This window comes from Ostrinia furnacalis, unplaced genomic scaffold (genome assembly GCF_004193835.3).
Source record: "Ostrinia furnacalis isolate ACB-3 unplaced genomic scaffold, ASM419383v2 OfSCF4204, whole genome shotgun sequence".
Taxonomy (NCBI): domain Eukaryota; kingdom Metazoa; phylum Arthropoda; class Insecta; order Lepidoptera; family Crambidae; genus Ostrinia; species Ostrinia furnacalis.
Window position 1 is genome coordinate 44,550 of NW_021134443.1, and position 18,619 is coordinate 63,168.

At 39.3% G+C, this 18,619-nt stretch overlaps 1 protein-coding gene across 1 annotated transcript; it reads left to right on the forward strand.

Moving 5' to 3' along the window:
* The first annotated feature begins 6,510 nt into the window (after positions 1–6,510).
* LOC114359031 (phenoloxidase-activating enzyme) lies at positions 6,511–15,002 on the forward strand. Its single transcript, XM_028313261.1, has 8 exons — positions 6,511–6,621; positions 8,534–8,667; positions 9,641–9,774; positions 10,230–10,369; positions 10,655–10,802; positions 12,063–12,247; positions 13,525–13,688; positions 14,563–15,002. The coding sequence occupies exons 1-8, from the start codon at positions 6,567–6,569 to the stop codon at positions 14,803–14,805; spliced, it is 1,203 nt and encodes a 400-aa protein (XP_028169062.1). The 5' UTR covers positions 6,511–6,566; the 3' UTR covers positions 14,806–15,002.
* The last annotated feature ends 3,617 nt before the right edge of the window (positions 15,003–18,619 follow it).

Below are 18,619 nucleotides of genomic sequence, written 5' to 3' on the forward strand. Positions count from 1 at the left end.
AACTTCACTTCAAATACGTTGGAGCCAACATTAAGAGCTCTTTCAAATTAGGCGTTGAGCTTAGCGTATGTCGTCCGTTTTTTTAAAGATTATTAGCAATTTGTATTACACAAATTATTAATAGTCCCGTTAACCCCCCGTGTTAAGCTAAATAAGCTTGTGTTACGAGTGGGCTCACCACAAAAGTCGAGCGGCGATGGGATTCGAACCCGCGTTCCTCGGATTTCGAGTCGGCCAGTCCGACCACTTCACCGTTGGGCTATCGTGACTATAATGAGGATCATTTCGATTTTTAGCTGTGAATGCAGATTTATAGGGCTAAGAAATCCTTAATACACAGTCCAAAAATTTTTGTTCTACGACAAAAATTGACGAAGTTATGGCCAAATTACTAAAAAAGTTCACTGACCGCCCGGCGCGGGACCGTTGACGTCATTGTATCCGATCCGAACGCTGCCGGCGTACTGCGTGGATAGAAAATATTTTTTTCTAGCCAAACTATCAGTTTGAGAGAAAAACTTGTAATGACATATATTCATCAGAATAAAGTAAGCTATCGATAGGTAATTTTAAAAATAGAAATTGTGAAAAATAACGCAAAAAATCCATACGCTCATACGATTCAATGGAACGCAGAGACGCGATTGGGGTCTCCGCGGTGGTATATTTGGCGATTTATTCAAATAAAGTGTTCATAAGTGTTGTTAGAGTCATATCTTCTTCCAAGTAAAATATAAAAATGTATAAGTATTAATTTATTTACTTCTAACAATAAGGTATAGCTGAGGCAGATACACTCTGCCTAGGCTACAAGACATTTCTATGCAGATCATTTCGATGTACACGCAATACCTACCTGTTATTGCTCTTCGGGACCTCAGTGATGAGGTGCGGCGCTCCTTTTCTATAGATGCTTTGGGAGTGACAGGTAAACCACGACAGAACAAAGACGAGGTGCGCGCGGTGGCCATGCTGGACGAGGGTGCGCAGCTCATTGACGGCAGGTGGCACGTCAACTTGCCGTGGAAGGACCCAAACTGTAAGTTACCTGACAGTTACCCTAATGCACTTTCCCGACTGCACAGCGTTGAGAGGAAAATGTCAGCTGACCAGGAGTACGCGAGTAGGTACAGGGAGCGTGTAAAACACTTGTTAGAAAATAATTTTGCCCAAGAAACGCAAAATTCCGAACGGTCGCCAAGAACTTGGTATTTACCCCATTTTGGGGTAAATAATCCTAATAAAAAAAAGTTGCGACTCGTGTTCGATGCGGCCGCTAAAGTCTATGGTGAGTCATTGAATGATTTCCTACTCACAGGGCCTGACCTACTAAATTCTTTATTTGGCATAATGTTACGTTTTAGAATAAATAAAGTTGGAGTCACCGGGGACATTAAAGACATGTTCCTACGCATTAAAATAAAACCTGAAGACCAATCGGCTTTAAGGTTCTTATGGAGGGATGAATCTTCAGGTGAGATAAAGACGTATTCAATGACGTCACTGATATTTGGAGCAAACTGTTCGCCGTTCGTCGCGCAGTTTATTAAAAACAAAAATGCGCAGCTGCATGAGTCATCACAGCCCGCCGCCGCAGCCGCTATCTACACGCAGCACTACATGGATGACTATATAGATAGTCTACCGGATGAAACCACAGCCATAAGTATGGCACGGAATATAACGGATATTCACAAGAAGGGTGGTTTTGAGATCCGCAACTGGACTAGTAATAGCCTACAGGTGTTAGATAGCTTGCCAAAGGAGACTTTAGGTGACGCGGCCGTTAAGTTTAAATCTAACGAACAATACCAAGGCGAGCGAACGCTGGGAATGATTTGGTACCCGGCCCAAGATGAATTAGGTTTTGACGTTTCATTGAAACGTATTCCCGACGGCATTGTAAAAGGTAAACAAAGACCGACTAAACGTTTGATGCTTGCCGTAGTCATGTCTATTTTTGATATATTTGGTTTTCTTACTCCATTCACCATACAGGGCAAAATAATGCTTCAGGATACCTGGAGGCATAACATTGGCTGGGACGAAATAATCTCAGACGATGTTTATCAAAAATGGTGCAGCTGGATTGATCTTTTAAAAGAAATACCAAGTATACGCATTCCACGTTATTATGTAAGGGCCGGTGCGAGCGAGACGGAGTCTGCGTTTACTACGAGTGAGAGGGAGACCGATAGTGCATCGCCTACGCCGCTGCTACGAGATTCTGCGCGGCATCGAGTCAGTGAACGCGTTACGGATAACGAGTGTGCTACGGGCCATGCTACGAACGGGTCTACGACTGGTAATAATTATAATAATTTGCAATTGCATGTTTTTAGCGATGCTTCATCGAAGGCGATGTGTGCCGTAGCCTACTGGAGATGGGAACACAATGGAAACATACACATCGCGCTTATAACTAGCCGGGGCCGGGTTGCTCCGTTAAAGCCGACTACGATACCTAAAATGGAGCTGCAGGCCGCCTTGTTAGCGGCTAGACTCGCAAAGACAATCGCTGAGGAGCACGGACGCATGAAAGTCGAGCAAAGGTATTTTTGGTGCGACTCGACCACAGTGCTACAGTGGATTAACAATGACACGCGGCAATATAAAACATTCGTAGCAAACCGGCTCGGCGAAATAGATGACTTAACGCGAGCTACTGAGTGGAGGTATGTGCCTACGAAGTTGAATATCGCTGACGTTGGTACTAGGGAAACTTATGACGTCACGGTGTTTAGAAATGAATGGTTCACGGGACCTTCATTTTTATACGGAGATGAGACTACTTGGCCGCGCCGTGATTTCACTGCTTTATGTGACAGTGACCTGGAGAGAATAAACTTAATTAAACAGGAAAGTAACAACTTACCTATACTCGACGTTAGTAGATTTTCATCATGGTTGAAGCTGGTGAGAGTGATGGCTACCGCGTTGCGTTTTATTAATAAATGCAGGAAGGTTGCATCGTCGAGCCTGTTATCAGACATGGACCTAGCTGAGCGTTTTCTGATTAAACAAGCGCAGTTGGATAGTTTCGCCTCGGAAATATCTGCAATAAAGAAAGGAAAACGCATAGAAAATAACAGTCGACTACTTACCTTATCACCGATGCTCGACGAACACGACGAGGCCGCATTGACGCCGCCACCGGAGTTTCACCTGAAACTAAAAGGCCTGTAATTCTAGATGGAAAACATCACGTCGCTCGTCTGATAGTGAAACACTACCACGAGAAGGCTGCTCACGGCAACCAAGAGTCGGTAGTCAACCATCTGAAACAAAGATTTTGGATTATAAAATTGAGACCAACTGTTAAANGTTTTATTCGCACACAATTTCACGCGTCTTCCAGTCTGCTGCCAAACGCCCTCGGAGCGACACCGCGTTAGCCTACCGCGCGCAAGAAACACGTGTTTGCCCAAAAGTGTACTGAACTTGCAAATACTCGCAATAAACTGTTTTGTGAACATTAAAACGGCGTTATTTTTACATCGGAGCGAACCTGACCCCCCACATGGGTCAAGCCCCAAATTTGAAGTATTTTCATCGATAAAATTGTCCATAGATTACGCCATTAAAGTTTGATCACTACAAGCCCGGACACACTGTATAAAGCTTCTTCTTCTATCTTCTATAATATAAAAATGAATCGCAAAATGTGTTGGTAAGCGCATAACTCAACAACGCCTAGACTAATTTCACCAATTCTTTTTTTAAAATGTTTGTTGAAGTCCAAGGATGGTTTTTACGGCGATAAAAGTTCGATTAATTACCGGGAAACCCCTAAAAAAACTCGAAACTTCTTCCCTAAGGGGGTAAAACGGAGTTCACGCGAACGAAGTCGCGGGCGGCCGCTAGTAAACTATATAATTTGGGTTGAATTTCCGTCATTGACGCCGGTGGCCGCTACACGAAAATAAGACGTTTTGAGAATCAGAATCATCATTTATTTGTTTTAAGTGTGGTACAAAAGATGCATACATTTTAGCCGGACATTAGTCGTCCGTTTAAAATTGCAGATAAATTTGAAATTGAATGATACTGCGTTGAAAAAAATAATAAATTAATGTTCTTATTCCTATTCTTATTCTTACAACGATAACGATATATAATATTAACGATATCAAATTGACCTTGCATGTAAGTACTTTAAATACTCCACGAGACCTTAAGATAATTCGCCAGTAGGATTCCTGGTAGATGATGGGTTCAGGATGTTCTGCAGTGCTTCGGAAATGTTTGCTCAGTCGCATACTACTGACGGTTTCTTTGCTGTATTACGCAAGAAGACTGCCTCGTCGCTCAGTAGGATACGGGCGAGCCCCAACAGTATCCTGAAGACCGTGGCAGAGAGGTACGACTCTCCCATTATCCGACGTTTCCTTCGGCTACTTCTTACCGAACGGGTTGGATAATTAGTGGTATGTTATTTATAGGTAGGTACTTATAATAAATCTGTAGAGAGGTCAATTCTGTACATGCAATATATTTTCAAAATAACTATCAGGGGGTGATTAGTGATCGATACTGATGCCAAAAATGCAATCAGTAAAATTTTTGTCTGTCTGTCTGTCTGTATGTTCCTTATAGAAACAAAAACTACTAGACGGATTTTAACGAAACTTGGTACAATTATTCTTCATACTCCTGGGCAGGTTATAGTATACTTAGGAATTCCCACGGGAACGGGAATTAGCGGGAAAATCCTTTTGTATGAAAAATCAAAACCGCTTAAGTTAGACGCTTGAAAGGCATGCAGGTACCTTAGTAAACTTAAAGCTTAGTTACAACAGGATATTGCAAAATTCCCACGGGAACGGGAGTTAGCGGGAAAAACATTTGTATGAAAAAATCTAAACCGCGTAAGATAGATGAAGGTGGTAAAACGGGATCCACGAGTACGAAGACGCGGGCGGCCGCTAGTAATAAATAAATTACTAACAGTTGTATAAGGCACCCATTTACTAACCGTGTGGATCATTGTTATCTTGAAATGAATAAATTGAATTGAACTGAATTTCCGGACGGATACGACCTGCAATCTTTCAAGAGGAGAGCGTATCTTCACCTTAAAGGCCGGCAACGCACCTGTAACGCCCCTGGGTCTGCGAGTGTCTATGGGCGACGGTAATCACTTACCATCAGGTGATCCGTCTGCTCGTTTTGATTTGAATTGATGCGAGAAGCCCACTCACCTGATGAACGTCTTCATCCTGGTCTCGATGGCGCGGTGCCGCAGACAGACCCTGGTCAGCGCCGTTCCGATCTCCTTGGTCGCCCCTGCAACAAGACAAAACGTCTTTGAGTATAACATCAAGTTTGAGATGCAGTGACCAGTGTGAACCAGACAAAGTGGAACCAAACTCAGAGTTGGATTTGGATTAGTATGCCTGATGTATGACATACTAATTGGATTATATTAATTTATTGGAAAGTGCTTTTTAAAAGCCTACTTGCAAAAATAAAATGAGTTTTATGAGTTTATGAAATTATTGAAAATAGCTTTTGCCCGCGCTTCACCCGCGTGAAATTTAGTTTCTCACAGATCGTCATAAATTATAGCCTATATGTTATTCTGGGTTATAAACAATAACACTGTAAAGTTTCATCAAAATCCATTCAGTAGTTTTTGCGTGAAAGAGCAACAAACATCCAGACATCCAAACTTTCGCATTTATAATATAATCAGACAAAACTAGTGCAAGCCGGGTCTAAACTACAGGATTATCCTACTTCCTACTAATATTATAAATGTCAGGATGTCTGTATGTTTTTATTCTTTCACGCAAAAACTACTGAACGGATTTTGATGAAACTTTACAGTATTATTGTTTATAACCAAGATTGACTTAAAGGCTATAATTTATGCCATGTGACAAATAAATTTCAATAAATAAATAAGCCGTGTCTAAAAAGCGCAATCTATCGTCATTGGTTCTAAACGACATCGCTGATATTTTTAACCCCCGACGAAAACACGACGTAGTGTTATTCCAATGCAAGCCATACGGATCGTCTTGGCAATATTTTAAAAAGAAAGAAAGAAAGATTTATTGCTATGGACATCACACAAAGACAATATACATACATTAATTAAATAAAAATAATAAATAAATATCCTTGGACATTTTACACTGCGCCTCTAGTCCCAAACTAAGCAAAGCTTGTACTATGGGTACTAGACGACGGGATAAACATACTTATATACTTTTTTTTTTGTAAATACATACATATTATACCTACATAGAAAACACCCAGACCCGTCACAGAAATTAAAATTCATCATTTCAATTTCTGCCCGGCCGGGAATCGAACCCGGGACCTCTCGGCATAGTAGTCCGTTCTGAACCACTACACCAAACGGCCGACAATTTCGAAATTACCTACATGAAAATTAATACGTTTTGCGATTTGTTTGTCACAATGCAGTGATAGGGAAGACAGAATTTCCCGTAGATAAGGCGTCGTATAAAGCAAGTATGTGTAAACAATGTTGACATATAGTTATTATCAGCGGGCTGCAGAGCAGTCGCGCTTGCAGCGCTCCAGGTGAACTGAACATGAAGTGGACTCTTTTGATTGGTCTCTTGGCATTCGTTAGCCACCTGCATGCAAGTGAGTACTAATAAGGAATATTCCGGGTTTTTGTATTTCTCTCATTTCAATAGTCTTAGCATTATCGAATCAATCAGTGCTTTTCTTTAAAAAAAAAATCAAAAGATACCTAAGATAATTATAGACGTTAGAGATCTCATGACGTCATTGGTCATGTTAGGACGACACGCAGAGTCCTATACAAGTTACTAAGCGAGACATTTTGACGCCACGCTCAGCTATTTCCATGCAAAGTTTAAACACTTGTAACTTTTCTGTTTCCAGTACGATTTCATTGCTAGTTTTTCAAAAAATCCATGATTTAAATAAGGTGTTTATTTATAAATAATTTGTTAACTTTTAAAACCGATGCATTTTCCCTATTTACATATTTTTATAAGCTCTATCTAGGCTAGAGGTAGAGTAATAAGGCGACCTCTTTAGTAGAGTCAATTCGCCCAGGTGAACAAAGTGGAATAAATATAAAATAGAAACTTCGCTTGACCTGTAATGTCATTGAATCACATTCAAGTGATAAATACAATAAAATTGTAAAACAAACATAATTTTATGATAAAAACTATAGAAAGGTATCAGAATTATAAAGGTTGTCACAATTTATGGCCAGAAATATGCATATAAATATGTATGCACAAATACATAACATTCTGAAAATTATTATCATACTCGTGTACCATGGTATTACAGGAAAACCACATAAAAGAACTTGAATATTTATCATTAGGTAAATAAATATAAATAACATGACAAAACATAAATTGGTATAAATGTAAACTTATTTAAGAATTTATTTACATGTCTCCTTATCTTTTGGTAGGGCTCAAAAGATAAGGAGACATGTAAAGTGCCCCATAAAGGCTACCTTTTCTTTTTTTATTATTTTCTATTGACGTTCATAAGTTCCACTTGTGGTCTAAACTGAATAAATATTTTTTGATTGATTGATTGATTGATATTTATGTATGTATTACGCCCCATAGACAAAGCAATATTTCTACTAACAGTTTTCAATCTGATTCGCTCCAACTATTTTGTGAAGTGATTTCGAAATTTCAAATGTCACGAATGTTAAGTGTATCTTGGAAAGCTGGGATCTATCGAACCAATCCCTTTTGTACCCTTTGCACCACCGGCCTGCACCACTGGTGGTGCAAAGGGTATTTTTTAATCCCTTTTGCACCACCAATAGTGCCTCCCTATCATTAACTGTAAAACGATTATCTATAATCATATAATATTAATATTATAAAGAGGAGAGATTGGATTGTTTGTTTGTACTGAATAGGCTCCGAAACTACTGGAAAGATTTGACAACATAACATAAAAATTAATAACAACCTACATACAACGAATAATTCCTAAAGTACCAGGGCAACATAATCATAAAGGAGCTATATCAAATTCTTCTTGGTTGATCCGAGAAATAAACATGTATCATAAAATATCTCCTTTATGGTTATGTTGCCCTGGTACTTTATTCGTTGTATGTAGGATGTAGGCCCGGGGTATCGTGGGTCTGAAGTGAAATGTTTATAGGCACTTACACACACACAAATTAAAACTTTTAGGTAGGTTTTGATTTATTTATAACAATTAAATTATTAAGTATTTTACAGTCTACTACTAGTTTTTCAGTCGATGGTAGCACAGCACTATTTGTTGGTGGTGCAAGAGGGATTTAAAAATACCCTTTGCACCACCAGTGGTGCAGGCCGGTGGTGCAAAGGGTACAAAAGGGAACCAATCAATCGATTTCAATGTCAAAGCAGTTTATGAAAGAGAAAAAATGAAAAAATAGAATTTATTTATTTATTCTTTACTCAGGGGTTCAATTGAAACAATAAGCATAAAGTTTGGGAACCTGCGATGGGAATCAAATAATTTAAAAAGTGACATTCGTATTTTTTCGCAGACGAGGAATGCCCTGCTGGCGAGACATGTATGTCAATAAAGGAATGTCCGCAAGACATTACGGACTTGGCTAGAATGAGACCGAAGCCGAAAGACATATTAGAAAGACTAAAGAAAGCTCGATGCGGTAAACCGGTAATGTTAATTTAAATGATATTATCTGCATTATTACCCACACATAAATTACGTGTGTGTAATAATGCAGATAATTATGAATAAATTATGTGAATAATCATACACATGGACACAGCACAGCTGACAGTCATACTGGCATCAGTTAGGCTGAGTTGCTCCACGTAACTTTGACCGTAACTATAACGATAACCGGTGCTTTTTGTATGGAGTGTGACAGAAAACAAATGAGTTTTTACAAGTAGGCTTTAAAAAGCACGTTTACATGTTTTTGTAGACTTTTTTTACGTTTGTCAAAGTTAAAGTAAGATGGTGCAACTCAGCCTTCAATTTTTTTAACTTCGTCATATATTTAGTTCGTCATAAATTTCACATCATCATCATTTAGTTTTAAAAAATCGCATGATTTCGCAGCCTTCTGATCCAATACGAGTATCTGATTGTACGTCAGACGTCGGGCTAATCTACCACTACCTAATATTGTATCTTAATGTATGTATCTTAATTTGGGTTTTCTCTAAGCTTATTATGTTGCTCATTAAATAAATAAATAAATTTTATTAATAAATAAATTAATAAATGAGATCCAAGCAGAAATAAGGAGATCCGTGAACGAACTAAAGTCTGACATAGCCCGACAGACTAGCAAGCATAAGTGGCATTGGGCTAAGCACACACGACGAACTTTCGGCCGATGGGGTTGCACCGGCAAGGTTCTGGAATGGAGGCCACGCACCGGCAAGCGCAACTTGGAACGTCGACCTTGAAGGTGGACAGATGACCTTATAAAGATTTCAGGAAGGCGCTGGATGCAGGCCGCTTACCTTAACTTACAGATTGGGAACTACAAGTGTGCAAATCACATTAGTTAATTTCAGCACATTCACGTTACCACATTTTTAATTTATTAAGTTTATGTCTACACCAAAGGTATTTGTGGTCGTTGCTTTTTATTTATTCTGTTGAATCATTGCAGGCTGACAAAAAACTTTGTTGTAAAACCCCGCCAGAGTGTTACACATGGGATGGACGACCGGGGGTGTGTGAATTGTATGACAAAGAACGAACTAAAAAATTAAATATGACACCTTGGAAAATTAAAATGTCAAAGTAAGTCCTTTAAGCCCAATTAATATACTAAAAGTCAAGCTAGCTATAAAAGACAATTGGTTAATTTAACTACGAATCACAAAACTGGCCTTAACTTGATCAATTCCTTTCTTATCAGAAAACTCGAGTCATTTCATTAAACAGGCTGCGTGGTGTAGCGGATAGTTATATGCAATCTCTCGAGCTAGGGAGTTCTGGATTCGATTCCTATGAGGGACAAAGAAAAATCATTGTATTTAATTATTCCCTGATCTATCGGATCATTACACACAATCCTGAATGTACGTAAAGGAAAATGATCCCGTGCTTCAGATGCACTTTAAGCTGAAGGTAGCTGTTATAGGTATTAGATCGTTCAGCTTCACGTTGGTCAGGGTTAGGGAGGCTTGCTATTCAGACAGTACATACTTTTTCTGATGCTGCTGACGTTTTCAAATAATAATCATTAATTTCAGATGCATAAATAAAAATCGACTGGATATCTGCTACAGTAACGAGCCTGAGCGGCAACACGCTAATTGCGAGAGCGCCTTTCCGGCTAGCCTAGACTCCGGATGCTGTGGAATCGAGAAAAGTGCAGGAGACAGGATTATGGGTGAGTTCACAAAAAGATTATCTTAAAGATTTTTTAATGTTACCACAATCTGCCAAAACACAACAATGCTGTTACCTTACATTGTTGTTATAGAGACAGACTACTCGTACCCAAGCGGACTTGGAACAAGTCCTACCACCAACTGAACCGAGCAAAAAATGTTGCTTGGAAACGAGCCCGAAACATGTTCGTTCGAAGAGGTGACCTGGTCTCTGCCTGGTCTCAACACTAGCCTACAGAAGTGGTTTTAAAAACTTTAAACCTAATGACACAAATTAATTGTAGGAGGGACAGCGACCAAGATCGATCAGTTCCCGTGGCTGGCGTTGCTCAAATATCCAAAGCCCTCCATGTCCTGCAGTGGTGCACTTATAAGCAGCAAATACGTGTTAACAGCTGCCCACTGCGTAGACAATGCTGACAAGGACCAAGCGTGAGTAATAATAATAATAAACGCTTTATTTGACAGAGGAGCTACAAGATTTTTTATCAACAAATGAAAATAAAAAAAACATGTGCCCAGCTGCAGCATGCCTCGACACTGATTTTCAGCGAGTCCCTTGAAGTTGCTTCGCCCTACCACCGAAGGAGAAGCACTCCGTAAAGTGCCTGTGAGTCTTGTTGCCCTATTTTTCATAATTCACTAGCTTTCCGCCCGCGGCTTCGCCCGCGTGGTCTACATTATATAGCCTTAAACCTCACGGAGCCCGAGATCTTTCCAACGAATGCAAAACCGTGGAAATCGGTTCGTGCGTTCTGGAGTTATAGTGTCAGGAAGGAAAACCCGACTTATTTTTATATAGTAGATTTGCGGTCATTGCCGGACAGGTCCTACTTCCTCCAGCTATCACCCGACAATGGCTGACCCGCTGCCACATCAGCTTGCTACATTATGGACTATAAACCGGCAATAGATACGTAACTTAGTCTTCATGGTAGGTATATAAATAAATAAAGCCATTACCAGGCCTGTTCATCTCCGCGAGTTTAAATCGAAAACAAAACACGCACGATGGCCTCCTACAGGATACTATTCGACAAGGCCTCACATACGAGCGAGCATTAGCTCACGCACGCGTATTCTTGTGTATGATGGAAGAAAATAAAGAAAATGGTGTACTAAATAATGTGCAGTATTTAACTGTCTAAATAATAATAAAAACACAGAATGTACTTTTTTAAGTTGCCTCAAGACACTGAGAGGTAAATAAGTAGTTAATATTATTCATGATAATTCATGCTAGATCATGTATTTCCTCCGCCATTTTCCGCAGTTTGGCACCTCACGTCACATCATTTTACCGAAGTCAGCCCTATAGCTTCGGCGCAGTGCCGATCACTGACGTTTGTCAACAAAATGGTGCTTGACTCTTGAGACAAGCTAAATTACATCATATTGTTAATAACATTGAGCATACATTTTTTTAAATACCTTCGCGAAGTAAAACTTCTGTACGTAGTACTTATTATTATTATGTGCCATTACTTTTTTCTTTTAAGTGCACTTTGGAGTCTGCTAATGTACCTACTACCTACCTACTTATTTTATTGTAGTATCATTTTAGAGTTCCCATAACATTCCCAGTTAGTTTCTGTGTTGCCAGATAAACGCGAAATTAGCGATGCCCAAGATAAGTAGGCAGTTAGGCACAACAGTCCCAGATAGTGTTTAAAGTCGCATGTGTCATTCCAGAACCGACGTTGTACTTGGGGAATACGACAAGAGTACTAACTATGACTGTGACGATGAGCTCTGCATCGAAAATGCCACTGTCACCGCCAAGATTCTGCAAATCATAATACACCCCGATTTCGACCAAATCCATAAGAATTACGACATCGCTCTCATTAGACTGGAGAAAGCGGTGCCATTTACAGGTAAAACGTAAAAAAATGTAAAGTAACCAATTAACATAGTACTTAATCAGCAGTGGGGTCTGAATATAATTTTGAATAATTGATGAAAAATGATAATACTTTTGTCAGTTGGACTTGGAGTCAATGCATGCAACCAATATCAAAAAAATTATACAGTCGAGATAATATGATAAATTTTATAAACCTTAGCAATATTCCATGTTTCGTTTACAGACTTTAGGATAATGTCTAGTTTACCTATTTATTAGCAATACTTATTTATAGCCCGACCAGGAACATAAAAACCCTCGCCATGTTGCGGAAAACTAATGGTACTAATTTCTTTTAATGGCAACAGTAACTGAAAACTTCATTGACATGTCACTTTGCATGTCAATAATTAAACTGTCTATTGCTGTCAAAGTGTAAACAAACTTTATTTTAAATGAATTGAATGAATTGATGTTGTGAATTACATTGCTAAAAACTTTTTATAGTCGTGAAAGAAAAGTGGTTCACAATGTGTTAAAGTATTTGTCGAAGAGAAATACTAAGGGTTCGGACAATATTTTCATTGAATAATGTTTCCGACAAAGGTTGTCAAATTGACTGACATGTTTATCGTATAGTACAGTCCACTATGAAAATTAGCCGTGGTTTGTTTCAACTAGCTATTTTAAAGTTTTTTGTCTCTTTGTAAGTGTTGAATTTTATGAAATTGGGAAAGAAGTACCGAGTTTGATGCGTTCATGAGCAGACATTGTAGTAGAATATTCAAGTTCTGAATTTGATTATTGATGAATAATAAAATAAATCCTACTAACTCGATTGATGGTTTATTTCATTTATTTTTTTTCGTTAATTTATGAAAATATCAAATTAGCCCGTAATCCTGAATCCTAATACATAAAGTTAGCCTATTAATTTAATACAGGTACGACTGTACTCAGTTTTGCACTCTCAAATGCAATTGACGCGCCTCTATGCCAGGGTTTTTATGTTCCTGGTCAGGCTACACTATACCATACTAATATTATAAAGCATGAAGGGTTTGTTTGGTTAAGTAACTGCTGGTTCTATTTGAATAAATATTTTTTGTTGGCCCATTTATCGAGAAAGGCATTAATACCATCACGCACGCTACGACCAATAGGAGTAGAGCATGAAAAATGTTGTAAAAACGGGAAAAAAATATTCAAACGACGACTTTTCACGCGTGCAAGTCGCGGGCACAGCTAATATGATTATAAGGACTTTGATTCTCCCATAGAATTAATCGATTGACTTGATGTTTGCAGATTTCATCCAACCGATATGTCTTCCGAGCCACGTTGCTGATTTGACTAAAAATCCACCAGAAAAGTTCAAACTAGTGGTCGCCGGGTGGGGAGACGTCGATCCGAATCACCATCACTCTTCTAATGTCAAGCTCCACGTTCAACTGCCGTTCGTCGATGCACTTGTGAGTTCATTCGTCACCATCATCATCAGGTCTTTTAGTCTCCACTGCAGGAGCAGAACCCTTTAATTGACCAGAGGCAAATGGAAGATTTGGCCTACATTCCCCACGCTGGCCAAAGGGGTTGGGTTCTGATAGATGAGTATAGGAATGGTGGCACGCGGCAGTAGTGACATAGAAACAGTTAATTATTTTCACTTATTAAATCAACTGTGAGCAGTAGTTTTTTATAAACCTTTACAAATTGACAAGTTGAAGTTGCAATTAAATGGTCGGAGCACATCACTTACACTGTTCATAACTAAAACCGGGGAACCGGGGGAAGTAGGTAAGGTTCTCAGTCCCAGTGCATGACTAGTGAACTGGTGATGATGATACATTTTCTGAAAGCATAGGTTCGCAAAAGGGAATAATAGAATTTTCTACGGGACTACTCTTCTCCGGTAAACCCAGAAGCCCAGAAGTAATGTTAATGGCTGCCATGTTGTATAAAATTAGATACATTAGGTTGGTGGGGAAAGAGCTCATATAAATAGCGTGGTCAATGTTCGAGATGTATGTCTCTTTAATAATAATATAAAGTCAGTCTGTCGCTAGATATTACTTAACCTTAACTTCTTCTTCCTGTCGTGTCGACAACAAACCTATACAGTGTCAGCCCAAAACTTCGCTACAAGAGTGGCGTTGTCAGTAGCATTCATTAAATCTTCCTGCGTGCAGTTATTTGGGCTCGCAGGGCACAAAACAGGCTGGGGAACAAAATCTTCACTGTTTGGGTTTCATTAGCTTCACTGTTTGGTGTGGTAGGTGGGATTAACCTCGTTTAGTGCTAATAAGAGATGAAATACCAACTGAAGTTTGTAATGTTATTTGACAGGCATGTCGCCGAACTGTAAGAGAGTTGTGGACAAGTCAGATCTGCGCCGGCGGCGAGGCGAAAAAGGACTCTTGCAACGGCGATTCCGGCGGGCCGCTCATGTACGAAAGGGAGGACGTCGTCTTTGAAGTCCTCGGCATCACCAGCTACAGCGAGGAGAAGTGTGGCACTGCGAACGTACCCGCGATATATACTAAAGTCCATTCGTATATGAACTGGATACATTCTAAGATTAGGCCGTAACCCACTAACACTACGGCACAAACTACGGCGAGATTTGGACGTGCGAATTTTTAAATTTACAATGACTAAGTACAAAATTTAAATGACACACATGTATGTCCCAATAAGTAGGTATAACATACAATTACATTTTTAATTATATCTGTTACATTGTATTAGCAGTATTAGTGCTTACAATAAATCTGTACAACCAAAAGTTCACTTTGTTTTAATCCATAATCTAGTGCAGCGCTGCAGCGGTTCCCAAACTTATTTTGTCTACTGCCCACTTTGAGAATAAATTCTTTTTAGCGCCCCTATTTGTAGTCGAGTGCTCAGTCGGTGTCTAAGAGTCCTCCTAGTAAATGACGCCTCCCAAGCCTCTATACAACGTCCGATTTTTTTCTGGGCCTCTTACCGCCCCCCTTTAAGCCTGCAGCGCCCACAATGGGGCGTTATCGCCCACTTTGGGAAAGACTGATCTAGTGCAAAAAAATGATTTTTTTTTTCATTTATTTAAGAAAACAACCGAATAATACATATTTCTTATAAATAGTTCAATCACACGATCACAGGAACATCTAGTTTGCAGTGGGACACTGTTGTTGTGTTGTGACCGTGTTAGTATCAAAACACGTACGAATGGAATCCCGGAAAAACAGTTCCTGCAAAACCGGGATATCTCCGTTCGGAACTTCGGACAAGTCTTTCGGGAGGTCTTATGTTCACATTATTTATCCCTTGGTTGTGTTTACAACATAAAGAAAGCAATTTAATGAAAATGTTGCGCAAGCACAAGGAAAGGGGAGCATTTATTGATAAATCTTCGATGTCAATGATGTCATTATGAACCACATTTATTTTTGCACTACGAGTAGTGATAGTGTCACATTAATAGTCAACTGCAGAAATAAAACCTACCCAAAGTTAGGTGGTAGTTATATCACAGAATAATAATAAGTACTACGTACAGAAGTTTTACTTCGCGAAGGTATTTAAAAAAATGTAATATGCTCAATGTTATTAACAATATGGTGTAATTTAGCCTGTCTCAAGAGTCAAGCACCATTTTGTTGACAATCGTCAGTTATCGGCACTGCGCGCAAGCTATAGGGCTGACTTCGGTAAAATGATGTGACGTGAGGTGCCAAACTGCGGAAAATGGCGGAGGAAATACATGACTTAGCATGAATTATCATGAATATTATAGTAGCAAGTCTCAGTGTCTTGAGGCAACTTAAAAAAGTACATTCTGTGGTTTCATTATTATTTAGGCAGTTAAATACTGCACAGTATTTAGTACACCATTTTCTTTATTTTCTTCCATCATACACAAGAATACGCGTGCGTGAGTCAATGTTCGCTCGTATGTGAGGCCTTGTCGAATAGTATCCTGAAGGTGGGCCATTGTGCGTGTTTTGTTTTCGATGTAAACTCGCGGAGATGAACAGGCCTGGTTATATTCACAATTTCTAAAGGCCATTGACGACCGTTTGGCGCTAGTGGTTCGTTGCATATGGATTTTTATGCCAAAGGTTGCGGGTTCGATCCCCGTACTTCTCCGCATTCCTCGGCAGGGTACTCACCTGCCATGTAGCACGTAACGTAGCATGTAACGTAACCAACCTTCAAGTGAGTACGGCTCGTCCGCGGTCATCGCGTATCTGGATGCGAGCTCCTGGATCCTACTGCGAGCCACCTTTGTGCTCGCAGTGATACCGCCAGTCGATGCAGTCGCGGCGGGTCGCTGCGATCTCCTTGCGAAAATGCGAACCACGCGCGAGCAGCTCGCAGCGGGCTCGTGCCTATATACTCACTTGATATAGTATCTGATACATTACATGCTACACGGCTAGATGAGTACCCTGCTCTCGAAGGACACCCGTTTTGAGGCGCACCTAATGATGCGCTCCTAGGCTATTTTTTATTATAAATTTTGTAGATCAAAATTTTTAAAATAACTTGAAAAAGTCTAACTTTTTTCAAGTTATTTTAAAAATTTAGATCGAGGGCCAGAAAATTTTAACATCAACATGGAACAATATTTCTGTTGGACGTTTAAGGGTAGTACTACCTAGTTCCTACATTGATGAAATAAACGATGGCCGTAACAGCGTATTACATTTGAAAATTTCGACGGGACGAGTGTTTGTACTTCTGTAGCTCACATAGAGCAGTCGCCCGGCAAGCGAAAGGTGGCGTTACCTACATACTGTTGCCCTGCGGGCAAAAACGTTATCCGAAGTTTCGAATGTTGCCATACCTCTCATGCAAAGCGAGAAGCCAGCATGAGCGACGGTGACAGACGTGAAACTACGTAAACAGCGTTTCGGGGTAGGTAAGGAGAAAATCGAAAAATCAAAATTATAATTATTTTTATTTGTATAGACTAATTAAATTAGTACTTACAAATCGTCAAATGCTCAAGGAGCCTATACATGTCTCATTCCTATTTTGCCCTACCAGCGCTTCGAGACATTTGACAAGTGCTGAGAAGAAGCGCCGCAAGTCCGCAACAAACTCGGTCACCACTGTCAGACCTGCGGTACTTTTTATCTGTTTTTATTCATCTTACAACGTAGGTACTTTATAAACATAGGACGTGTGCTTCGAGGAATAGTTTGGGACCGCTTTATTAGGTGCTCAGGAGTCAGGACAACTGTATACAACATCACAATGTTTAGCTTAAAGCGCTCGATTGTATACAGTAATTAATACAACATCGTATTTTATTCGAGTAATTAAATTACCTCAAGGAAATTAATATAAGACAATATCAAACAAACATTATACTGTAATAATTCAAATGAGTAACTAACTGACGCAAACAATGATAATGACATTATATTTTGTGCATTAACGCAATAGCTTATTATAATAATCAACAAAGTTACTGGAAGTGGTAACACGTCAATAAACTTAATTTTAATACGTATTAATGTTGCGGAGGTTAGATACGAAATTGATACAGGGTGTTACGAGAACAGCGCAGATTTTTAGAAATAGAAATAACTTTATTGACACAGAAAAACATTTATCATTCAATTTGGTTTACCAAGAGCGCCATCAGCATGGCACAATCATGCATGCAACTGTTTCGTAATGTTGTCATTAAACTTGATCATCAAAATTTTCATTATTGTGTTCCAGCGGTATGCGGTAAGAACTGGCTATCTTACCCATTGGCCAGTTCTTCTGTAGTTGAGGATCCCGAGTGAAGCTTGCTTCCATCTTCGGCCTGATCATCACCAAGTGAGATGCAGGCCAGGAGTTTCCACGTTATTGATAAAAAAAGTTCAATAATAAAAATGAACTAATACCTACGATGCCAAGAACTAGTCATTGATGCCTCCGACTGCATTTGTGAACACTAGGTTGCCTTGTTTTTATCTTTTTAGTTCATTTTTACGCAGTTGGGTTTTTGTTTTTTCAATAATAATTTAATTTTAATAATTTGTTATCTACCATACATTTTTGTAAGCTACTTAAAAAGTCCTTTATTTTGATACCCCACTCGATAGGTTTGGAGAAAAATATTTTTAAGACATTATGACGCCTAAAATCCGCCATTTTGATTTTTTTCAATTTTGGGTATTTTGCAAAAATGGTCAATTTTGCCTGATTTCCTTGGTACGAAATATATTTATGTTTTTAACTATTTTTAGTTTCCCATTGTATTAAGTAGCAAAACAATAAAATTAATCCATTGTTTAGTTGCAAAAAACCGTCCAAAGAAATTGACTTTTTAGTAATCAAAAACCCAAGGAGGGACCTACTTATGCGATTTGTCGGGAAACTGTTCAACGAAGTACTGTCCTGCCTCGATGGCCTCTTG

Excerpts from the sequence above, each read along its gene's own strand:
- LOC114359031 (XM_028313261.1), top strand. The coding sequence starts at position 6,567 with ATGAAGTGGACTCTTTTGATTGGTCTCTTGGCATTCGTTAGCCACCTG. Across the intron at positions 8,668-9,640 it reads AAGCTCGATGCGGTAAACCG|GCTGACAAAAAACTTTGTTG; the intron begins GTAATGTTAATT and ends GAATCATTGCAG. Across the intron at positions 10,803-12,062 it reads AATGCTGACAAGGACCAAGC|AACCGACGTTGTACTTGGGG; the intron begins GTGAGTAATAAT and ends GTGTCATTCCAG.